The 11,897-nt window shown below is 45.9% G+C and overlaps 1 protein-coding gene across 1 annotated transcript in view; it reads left to right on the forward strand.

The window, feature by feature from the left end:
• JDP2 (Jun dimerization protein 2) overlaps nucleotides 1-1,689 on the forward strand; it is a 28,684-nt gene extending 26,995 nt beyond the window's left edge. The window contains exon 3 of the mRNA XM_025042062.1: nucleotides 532-1,689. Coding sequence (XP_024897830.1) covers nucleotides 532-711 — 180 coding nt within the window. The 3' untranslated portion in view covers nucleotides 712-1,689. The remainder of the gene's footprint in view (nucleotides 1-531) is intronic.
• Nucleotides 1,690-11,897: the final 10,208 nt, after the last annotated feature.

The raw sequence follows: 11,897 nt of genomic DNA on the forward strand, positions 1-11,897 counted from the left end.
TTACACGACCACACTGGGCTTGCTCATCCCACAAGCCAAAATATCCCCAACATGCATTGTCACACTTCAAAGCGCTTCCATTGCCCTGCCACCCAGGGGCCACCTCTAACCCCTCTGTGGACCCTCTACGCGCCTGCTCTGGATCCACTTGGCTTCCATTCTTCTTCTACCCTTTGTTTCTTATGCAAGGCCCTAGAGCAGGAGAGTGTTTGGCACATTTGAGCAACAGCAAGGAAGCCACTGTGGCTGGAGTGGAGTGAGCGAGAGGAGAGAGTTGGGACATAATCTGGGCTGGCCCCAGGGTATGATTTGGGTTTATTCTATTGGTGCCACAGGCCAGTGTCACAGGTGTGAAGGACACTGCCTGCAGAAAGTCAGTTACCCTGGGGTGGGGGGAATCAGGAGCAGGTTCTGTGCTTCCTGCAGGGGGAGCCTGGCTGACAGGAAACAGGCAAATGCTGGCTTTGTACCTACCCAAAGGCAGAGCCTCTCCCCATTGCTTAAAAGCCACATCTCTCTGTTTTTGCACAGGAATCTGAGCGACTGGAACTCATGAACGCAGAGCTGAAAACCCAGATCGAGGAGCTGAAACTTGAGCGGCAGCAGCTCATCCTAAAAACCGGCATCGCCACCTGCATCGTCAGAACCGACAGTGTCAAGACTCCCGAGTCAGAAGGCAACCCACTGCTGGAGCAGCTGGAGAAGAAATGACCATGGGCTGGGAGGAGGAGGAGGAGGAGGAAGAAGAGGAAGAGGAAGAGATAATGAAAGAGGGAGGAGGAGGAGGGTCCCAGAGGGCCCTTCCTTGCTGCATCAAAAACTTTTCAATGAGGCTCAGCACAGCCAGCATCGGCCGGGCTTTTTTTGTGAAATTCACATCAGCCACACCAGGGGAAGAACAGGCTGATGAAACCCAGGACCAAGCGCTGAGACCAAAGTAGCCCCGCGGGTGGGGCCGTCCTGCCTGGGGCCAGGCTTGAAGGAGGCAGGACAGAGGCTCTGGGCCGGAGAGACGCCCAACCAGGCAGCCACGGGCACTTCTCCGGCCTCTCTGCCAGGGCACCCACCCAAGGGACCTCCGAGCAGCCAGGAAAAGCCATGAGTTGCAACCAAAATGTGGCTGAGGATGGAACTCCGAGTGAAACTGCAACCTGCCTGCCCCCAGCCCTGACCCCTGACCCCGAATCGAGGCTGGAGAGGGGCACGAAGCGGGGCCTGAGGTACCCACCCGCCCCGGTCCAGCGCGGTCCTGCCCGGGAGCGGCAGCCGGGGCGCACCCTCGCCGGCCTCGCTGGAGTTGCTGTGGGCACGAGGCGCGGGCGCCCTTCCAAAGCACATACTCACTGAATGTTTACAGACTGGCTGTCCTGGCAGGGCTTTCAACTGCACATGTTTTTTATACTTTCCTTTTTTTTTTTTTTTTTTAATATTTTTTACAAAAAAAAGATTTTATACAAGCAATATATATATGGATTTCTATAATCACTCGATGTGATACAGTATAAATATGCTATGGTTTGTTTGTTACGAACAGATATCTAGCAGTTATGGCCGTTGTGTGTAACTCCTAAGTACTGTAGTCTCTGGGTGTTGGGGGTGGCCGGGTGGGGGTGGGGTGCATTTCCATCCTGGTAAACCCTTCATAGTACTCAGTCCTGTATCGCTCAGTAAACGTTACTCTTACTTACACAGCTGTCTCTTGTGGTGTCTACCGAGGGGATGAGGTGTAAGTGCGCCTCTCGTGTGTGATGTCCGGGAATGTCCGGAGCATCTGCTGTAGACTTTCACAGCAGCCCTCCCAGGTCAGTGTTTATCTGCCCATTTTACAGATGAGGAAGTCAAGGCTCAGAGAAGTTAAAGAAATCTGCAGTCCTTACTTCGTTTAGTCACTCCACACGTTTACTGAGTGTCTCCACGTGTGTGCCAGGCACGCTACAAGGCACTGACTGAGTTGTCACTGTGGAATAAAACAAACCCGTGCCCTGTGCTCGTGGAGCTTCTAGTCATGAGCTAAATCCTGTGCTTGATCTATATATGGTCTCAGTTCATCTTCACAACAGCCATGCCAGGGAGCAGCAATTGTCCTCAATTTACAAATGAGGAATTAGAGGCCCAGTGAGGTAGAGACAAACTTGCAGACACCCTTTATTGACTTACTGTGTGACAAGCACATGTAGTCTCATTTACATCTCCCAATAGCATGAAGTAGGCATCGTTACCCCCATTTGACCAACAACTAAATTGAGGCTGAGAGAGGGTAAGTGACTTATCCAAGGTCGCCTAGCTAGCAAGGGCAGAGCTGGTGTATGAACTCTGCCTCCAAAGGCCCGTGACTCTCTACCTGTTGCAAGCTGATGATGTGGTTATCTCTGTGGTTGAATGTCTCACCTGATTAGAATAGGAAGCCTACGAGGCCACGATTACAGATTTGGTTTCTGAGAGGACTAGATAGAGTTCCAGGCTATGCCATGATCATGCAGTCAACCAGTGATCCGGGCAAATGTGTGCTTGTCCCAGGAGGGAAGTGTGGATGACTTAGCCACACCCTGACCTGCACAACTGAGTACCTGACTCAGAAGAGTAAGGATGGCTCAGTATGATACTCGATAACTGCCATTTACTTGGCATGTGACAGTTCATGCATGTCGTCTTATTTGCCATTACAGCTTTATGACATAGGCGGTTAGGTGTTTTTAGCTCCACTGTATTACTATGCAAACTGAGGTTTATAAAGATGAAAATTCACCCAGCTGCAAAGAGGCAGACCTTCCATTGTGAGTTCTCTCTCCATCACTGGAGCTAGATGACTAGTTGATGATGAAGTGTCATGTCAAGGACAAAAGTGACCTTAGATTGCTTCTCAAATCATGAACGAGGCCTGGGATGGATGGGAACTGAGAATAGGTCATTAATATACCTTTTGGTTCCTTGCTCATCTCAGGTCCCCACCACTCGGCACGCTTGGTGTGGACCCGCTGAGCCCTGGTCAACTCATTGTCTGCTGTGGCAGCCATGGTAAACCCTCAGGCTGTAATCCTTTGGCATTTTTCAAGCCATGAGAGAAATGAAGATGTAGACTTATAAGGGTCTCTCAAATGACCTGGTGGTCATTATTGCAGGACCACTGCCTGCTGTAGCTGTGGCTCCTCTGGTCCTGTGCTTGGGCCCGACGAGCCCGTTACCTACAGAATAGATGCCTCCTGGTCTGTGAGGACGGGCTGTCTCCCAGAATCGGTGACTTGTGTTGTGCTGAGGCCCTGCCCTTGGTGCTTCTTCCTCAACAGGACCAAGACTAGCCAGAAGTCATAATTGCAGTCTTCCTCATAAGCGATAACATTTGAGTGTTTTGTGTGCCTGACACTTTATTTTTTTTTTCCCCTCTTTAATTCCCCCCTCCCCCACTCCATCCCACTTCCACCCCTGACCTATGGATGTTGCCGTTTCCCCTTAAGAACTGGATCTCTGAAGGCGGGGTGTCTCCTCCTACAAGCGTGCAGCATGCACCCGGGGCCTGGCGCACTGGGGGGCGCTGGTGTACCCGGGGCCTGGTGCACCCAGGGCATGGTCCGTGGCTCCACCTGGGGCGCAAACCCAGGACCTTCTGCGTGTAAAGCAGACGTGCTAACCACTACACTATGGGGCCACCCCCTGCCGGGCACTTTAGATGTATTACTGCAGCCAGTTCGTATGACCTTGCCAGGAGGTAGGTGCCATTATCCCCATGTTATAGATGAGGAAACAGGCACAGAGAAGAAGTAACTTGCCCAAGGTCACAGTCCCAGTGGGTGGCAAAGCCAGTATGTTCTTGCAGTTTGACCCCAGGTGCACAAAAACTGGGGCCAGGCCTTACTCTGAGGGGAAAAGTTCCATGTGTATGGTGTTACCTCAGTTGCTGGAAATGCTTGTGCAGGAGGCCAGACGAGATGGCACAGACTAAAAATTCCCAACTCTCAGACACCCATCTCCAAATATACCTAAGAAGATATATTTTAAAGGCAAATAGGTTCAAGACCAATCTTCTAATGACTAGCAATGAGCCTCATTTTTATCTGTAAAGTGGGATATAATCCAAGTCTTTTTTATGGGGTTGTCTGGGTAAAATGAGGAATGCATGTAAAAGTGTCTTTTGAAATATAAAACTCTATAAAATGTGATATCTTGCCCTATGTTAGTGTGGATAGTTGTTGATATTAACCATGTAACAGAAATTATGTGAATATCTTATTTTCTAAGGTTAGCTGCAGAGTTTGTGTTCTGGCTGTGTATCTGGTTCCCACGGTGATAAATGCCCGAGACCCAAGACTCCTGGGTTCATTCAGCTCCCGAATAGCCACAATCAGCTATATTAGGCTCATCATCCCTGGGCCTCCCTATGCCCTTCTATCAGATGGTCATAAATTAGACCTGTACCACCTGTGCTCTGGGTTGCTATGAGAATCAACTGTCCCAAGAAGGAAAAGGCCCATTAGCAATCAGATGGGCAGAAACTAGTATTGTGTTGGCCAGGAAACTGGCGTGACTACTGTGTAAAGCAATTTGGCAATAACCAGTGCCACTAAAGCTAAACACATCCTTTGACCTAGCAATTTCCCTCTTAAGTATATACCTTGGAGCAGAGGTCCACAATCTCAGGTCCCAGGCCGCACAGCAGAAGGTGAGTGGCAGGCAGGCAAGCCAGCAAAGTTCCATCTGTATTTGCAGCCGTTCCCCAGTGCTAGCACCACCGCCTCGGCTCCACCTCAGATCATCAGGTATTAGATTCTCTTAGGAGCACCGGTCCCTGGTGCCAAAAAGGTTGGGGACCGCTGATGTAAATAATATCTTATTGTTTATGAGTACACATAGAGCTGGGTAGTAGAGGTATAAGGGCATGCACAAGAATGCTCTAAATATCAAAATCAGTATTAGGGAATGCTCTTGCGGATGGAGAGGGTGGAAGTTGGAATTGGCATCTGCAAGGGTAAAGAGGACAGTGGAATTCAATGACATGTGTAACATTTCATTTATTCTTAAAAATCTGAATCTAATGTAGAATAATGTTAGAATTTGTCAGAGGTGAGTGATGTGCACACAGACACGGGTTATATTCTCCTCCACACTTTGTATGCTTGGTATTTTTCATAATAAAAGAGAACAAGCCACAACACAAAGAGGAGCTTTTGTTTCTCCATGCTTTCCTTAGCAAACTCAGGAAATAAAAACAAAATCTGAAATTACAATGAAGTTGCAGGAAATGGTCTTTGAATTGATGCAAATTTAGTTATATGCCTAGAGGGAGAGACGATTCAAAAGGGTATGATTTGTGTAGTTGGCCCTTCCAGTCAGAAAGGTAGTCTGGTAAGCCCGCCCGTGCCAAGAGATGAAGACACCTTGGGGAGTGTTGATCTGCTCATTTCAGTAGATCTTGGTCCCTGCTCTCCACATAACGGGCAGTTGAAATGATGGTCAAGGTCAGTTCGGACTCTTTCTTTCTCACTTCACATCACTCTGACACTGACTCTTCTGCCTTCCATCTTTTAAGGACCCTTGTGATTATATTGGGCCCACCTGGATAATACAGAATAATCTTATTTTAAGGTTGACTGTCTAACTATTTAAATTCCATCTGCGCTCTTAATTCCCCCTTGCCATGTGACCCAACATAGTCAAAGTTTCCATCTTTGGGAGGCTGTTATTCTGCCTACCACAATAGAAACAAGAGTTGGAGGTTCTTAGCTACAGCCTCCCTCACTTTCTGGCAAGGTAGGCTCTTTTCCACGTAGGGGCCCTGAAACTGGGAGTTTCTACCCCCAGTGCTTGGTACATAGTGGATGATCAACACGCACAACATGCAATACACACAGACATACTCACAGATATACTCACATGTGATACAATATAGATAAAGATTAACAGTTACATACACAACCTACAGATATACATGCAGATACACAGACACACATTTATTCACGTAAGGTGAGACCAGGCATAAAGTAATGAGATCGATGCCAGTCTTACTCCTTTCTGTTGTATTTCTGTAATTTTTAAATGAGCTTATTCTCCATAATGGTAAGTCATCTTTCATTGGGAAGAGCTAAATTACAGTTAATGATAAGGTTAATTAAACTGGGCATACTGTTTTGGCTTAAAAACTAAATCTTGTAAGAAGCTGGGTTTGTTGTTTGGCTCCTAAGCTGGCTCTGTGGGTGACTCATGAAAAACGACTCCTAGAGCTTTGTATCATTTGCAGTAAAATTAACATTTAAACATCAGCCTCTGCTGCTCTGAAGGACAGAACTCACCTGGATGGACTGTACTGGGTACCTGTTGTGCCCTATTAAAAATCCTCTGACTCCAGTTCTAAGCAGGTGTGAGAAACTTCACACAGGTGCAAACTGATGGCCTCCCCACAGCCACATGCCCTGTACGTGTTCCACTTCCTGTCCTGGGGAACATCCATGGCCACCCCTTGGCACTTACATACATGCGACATGGAAATTCAGGGAAGTCAGTGTTTGTAGGGTCTACATTGACAAATTGGTGGGTAGGGCAATAGATAAATGCTTTCCCCTTTTGTCCTCCAGGTAGAGAGTTCTGAGGTGCTTTTCCTAAGTTACTTCAAAAGGTCTTACATGATAAAGCAAGACCTACAGAAGCAGCCAGTAGAGATGGCCCAAACGTATAGGTTTTTCTCCTTTCCTGTTTCACTTCTCTGCTCCCTGGAATCACTTCCCAGATATGCCACCTGAGCACAGGCAGTTGTTTCAGCCTCTGCTTTTGGGGGGACCCAAGTGAAAACAGTTGGTATTAGAAGGAGCCCGAGAAACCAGACCCTCAGAATGGGATGGTTGGAGCTGAGTCACTCGCTAGTCAGAAGGTGTGATAGTGAGGGGGAGTGGGGCTCAGCCTGGCCTGCTGTAGCATGAGTTACTCAAACAGTCTCCCATGCAAGTCGAGATGTGATACAGGTGGAAGGTGAAGCAATATCTGTGGCATATCTGAATGTAAACACAAGACGTACTGTGAAAGCCGGAATGCATCTCTGGCATTATTTAAGGAGACACTGGTCTCTTCCAGTCCCAGGGCACACTGCGCTGAGAATCAGTCCCAGAATCTAATGGCGAGGGTAGCAGACCCATGAAAGAGAATGAATATCTACCTTTGACAAATTTTCTATACCAAAGTCAAGATGCTAAAAGGGGAAAAATGTAGAACCTTCAGACCTGAAAGGGTAGCATTTGGGTAAATGAGACTTTGGAGTTCTTAGAATTCCTTGGATCCTCTGGCCTCATGGATCTCTTTGGATTTTGGAGGCAACATATATACCTCGGGTAGGAATACAGCTCTAACCGATTTCTCAGTGACTTGGAAAGCTGCCGGTCCTGACTGGGGCCTAGAGCAAAAACAGGGCTCTGCAGCAGGTCCAGGCTGCAGCACAAGCTGCCCTGACACTCGTACCGTATTGCCATAGGCATTGTCACACGTTATCTGGCAGACGAAGTGGAGCTAGAGGTATCCATGGTGCATAAAGTGCTGGCTATTTTGAATGCACAACTCATGAGAAATTAAAATACAACATTAAGCAACTGAAGTGTCCTACGATAGATGATTGGATAAAGAAGCTGTGGTACGTATATACAATGGAATATTACTCCGCCATAAGATGAAATACTGCCATTTGCGACAACGTGGATGGACTTTGAGATAATCATGCTAAGCGAAATAAGCCAGACGGAAAAAGTTGAAAACCTCGTGATATCACTTATATGTGGGATATAAACCTAAAAGCAACAAATGAACTAGACAAACAGAGACTCAGGGACATGGACAATAGACTAGTGGTTACCAGAGGGTGGGGGGAGGGGGACGTAGATGGGGTAAAGGGGTCAACTATGTGGTGACAGAAAGAAATCTAACTATGGGAGGTGAACACAGTGTAAATACATACATATGTCTTACCGTTAAAGTGTACAGCTGAAACTCACTGGATTTCGTTAACCAATATCACCATAAAAAATGAGAGTAAATTAAAAAAAATAAAATACAACTTAATATGTTATCTCCCAGGGTCCCTTTGTAATTTATCCCATGAGGATTTTTTTTTTTCTTTTCTTTTCTTTTTTTTTTTATGCCTGGATGAAAATTCCAGCAAGCCTGGAACTTTTCTGCCTGCAGGCAGGAGGGAGAGCTGGGTGCCTCTTCTCTTTTTTTTCTTTTCTTTTCTTTTCTTTTTTTTATGCCCGGATGAAAATTCCAGCAAGCCTGGAACTTTTCTGCTTACTTTCAGGTGAGAGACAGACCTGTGCCATTCTAAGTCCCAATTTGTTAATTAGAAGGCCCAGTCTAAGATAAAATCAAAACCCCAAATCTTCAAATCTTCTCTCCTTACCAGCGCAGGCCTGCTTCAGCCTGACAGCCTGCAGGCAGGAGGGAGAGCTGGGTGCCTCTTCTCCCTTCCTCCACCCCAAGCTGACCAGCTAGTTTCTGGCCCCTCCCAAGGATGGAGCAGGAAGTGGGAGCAGTGGTGAGGGGACAGGAATGGCCTGATGACCTTGAACTGTTAGGGGTCTAAGCTGGCTTGGGGTGCACTGTTCCTGGCAAACGTTTAAAGCTAATTCTTTCTTTCATAGGTTCTTTTCTGGGTTCTTCTGAAGTTTCTCTCTCCAGGGACCTCTCTCCTGCACGTTGCTCCACCTGGGCAGATATATCTTCAGGAAGTGCTTTCCTCAGACCCAGGAAACTGTCACTCACCTCCAGCTTCTTGCTGGTACATCCCACCATCCTCTAGATGACCTTAGCGAACAGATACAGGCCAGCCTACACCAGCCCACACTGGCCCCAGGAAACTCCGAGTCATCCCTTGCCCAGAGATACTCAAGGCGTATAGAACCAGCCCAGCACAACTGCTTTTTCAAGGGGCCCCATGGCAGCCCCCTCCTTACATGGCTTGAGGGAAATGAGGCAGCAGGCCCTCCCTCCTGCCTGGGGGAAGGCAAGGACCCCGCAGGACACCCATTCTCTCCAAAGAAATGGCTCCACAAATGCCTTTCTTACCTCTCCATATCTGGAGCCCTTTTTATATCCTCAAACTGGATAAGGGTTCAATCCTCCTGGAACCGGTTCTTTAAAAATCTTTAACATTTGTAAAGTCTGTACTGGGTGATGTGGCTTCGCATCTATTTTGCTTCGGTATCTCAGTCAAAACTTTAATTTGAATATCCTGATACATTGTTTTTTGGAGTTAAAGGGTACATAATGATTAAAAAGCATCACAGACTGATATTGCCTAGCTGTAAAAACAGAAATTGCTGCACCCCTGCAGCAGACGGTGTGGCTACGCGGTGAACTAAAGGGCGGATATTAGTTTTTATGAAGTCTCAGCCATATGCTGGGCTCTTGTGAGGTGGGTGTTATAACTTTAAATCCCACTTTATTGATGAGGAAACTGAAGCAGCACCACTGGATTCAATCCAAGGGACATTTATTGAGCCAGCCTGGAAGATAAATATGAACTCGAGGAAATCCCTGCCTTTAGGAAGGTCACAGTCCCTTGATGAGGCGGACAAGGGCAGGTCTAGGACAATTAGGTAATGAGCAGCTACCTGGGGTCAGCGAGTGTACGCTCTTTTTCAGAGGGAAAATAAAACCTCATTTTGATGGGCACATACCATGATGTGTGACCATCTTATCACTTTGCTCCTCCAGAGTTTGGTCTCATTTCCGCATTTTAATCGTTAACAACAGTCCTGGCCCCTCTGATCAGCTGACGGTGCACAAATCGCTTTGTCCTCAGCCATCTTGTAGCTGCCTCTCTTAGGTGACCAAGAGGCTGCTCTGTAGTGGCAGCTGTGTCCTCAGGGAGCCCTTTCTAATTGGTACCCATTACTGACACTTAATCCCAACTTCTACCATCCTTCCTGTTAACAGAAACCCTGACACACCAGCCACCGGCCTCACAGCAGATTCAAGCTCCAGAAGGCCCCAACTTCTTTTTTTCTCAGCCCTATTTACTATGGTATTTATAGTCCAAATGTGAAAGGTATTATTATTCCCCTTCTTGCTTTTCTTTGCTTGAAATGAAGACTCAGTCTACCTTTCTGCTAAACCAGATTTACATAACACGGGCCTGGGAAGAAACCTCCGCAGGGTCCAGGGACAGAGCCTCTGAACTCTTTACACTGGGCAGGGTTCCTGAAAAAGCTCTGTTCCTCTTTGAAGTCGCAGGAGAAACCTGGAGAGACTTCCCTCCAATACATTCCCTTCAAGGAACTGAGCCTTTGCAATTTCTAAAACAGCCTCAGCCTACCCTCTGGAGACTTCCCTTCCTTCACAGTGGTAGGGAGAGGGGAGTCCAAGGTCACTGCCTGTAGCTCTTGTGAAATGAGCTCAAGTGAAGCATTCAGCTTCTCAGGGAACTGATTTTCAGGGCCCAGTCATGTGCCCCACTCTGCATCAGGTAGGTGGAGGTGCAGGCAGCCCCCTGCAGTCGGCCTCCATCCCCGACTGGGCTCCCCACCAAGGAGCAGAGGACTCACATGGGTCCCTTGAACTCCCCGCTTCTACCCCTCCCACATACTGAACTGCACTTCTTTAATAGGGACTCACAAAAAGGGGGTTTTCTTTAATCACAAACTATAAACAATGAGATTTACTTAATCAGTTACATAAGTACAAAAACTGTTTACAAGTATAACACATAGGTGTGAATTTCATTTTGCTGCCAATTCCTTCTCTCTAGGAATTAGTACTAGTAGTCTAGCCAAGCAAGGGGGCTAAACTAAGTCATTGCCGCGCACCTTCATCTTCTTAAACATTTACTTGAAAAACACAAAAGTGTTAAAAATAACCTATAATTAAGAGGATAAAAAGACAAGCCACAGACTGGGAGAAAATATTTGCCAAACACATATCTGAAAAAGAACTTGTATCCAAAATATACAAGGGGAAAGAAATAAATAAGTGATGGCGATGTTTAAAAAAAAAAAATATATATATATATGGAACTCTTAAAACTCAACAATAGGAAAACGAACAAACCAATTAAAAATGAGCAAAGATCTGAACTGACACTTCATCAAAGAAAATATATAGATGGCAAATAAACATATGAAAAGATGCTCCATATCATATGTAATTAAGGAATTGCAAAATAAAACAACAACGAGCTATCACTGCACACTTATTAGAATGGCTAAAATCCAAACACTGACCATATTAAATCCTGGTGAGGATATGGAGCAACAAAGACTGTCATTCATTGCTGATGGAGATACAAAATGGTACAGCCTCTTTGGAAGACAGTTTGGTGGTTTTTAAAAAGCTAAACATACTCTTACTGTACAATCCAGCCATCAAATTCCTTGGGATTTACCCACATGAGTTGAAAACTTACATCCACCTAAAAGTTTATAGCAGTTTCATTCACAACTGCCCCAAATTGAAAGCAACCAAGATGTCCTTCAATGGGTAAATGGATAAACAAACTGTGGTACATTCAGACAATGGAATATTTAGTAATAAAAATAAATGCACTATCAATCCATGAAAAGGCATGGAGGAACCTCAAATGCATATTACAAGGCGAAAGAAGCCAGTGTGAAAAGGCTACATAGCACATATATGGTTTCGAGTATATGACGTTCTGGAAAAGGCAAAAGTATGGAGATAGTAAAAAGATCAGTGGTTGCCAGGGATTCAGGGAGGAGGGAGGGCAAAATAAATAGGAGGAGCACAAGAGATTATTAGGGTCATAAAACTTCTGTACGATACTATAATGTATATTGGTGTATATATGTTTATATCTTTGTCAAAACCTGTAGTACTGTGCAACAAAGTGTGACCCCTAATGTAAACTATGGACTTTAATAATAATAATAATAATAATAATAATAATAATAATAATAAGAAGTAAATATTTG

Source organism: Pteropus alecto, unplaced genomic scaffold, assembly GCF_000325575.1.
Source record: "Pteropus alecto unplaced genomic scaffold, ASM32557v1 scaffold8, whole genome shotgun sequence".
NCBI classification, from domain to species: Eukaryota; Metazoa; Chordata; class Mammalia; order Chiroptera; family Pteropodidae; genus Pteropus; species Pteropus alecto.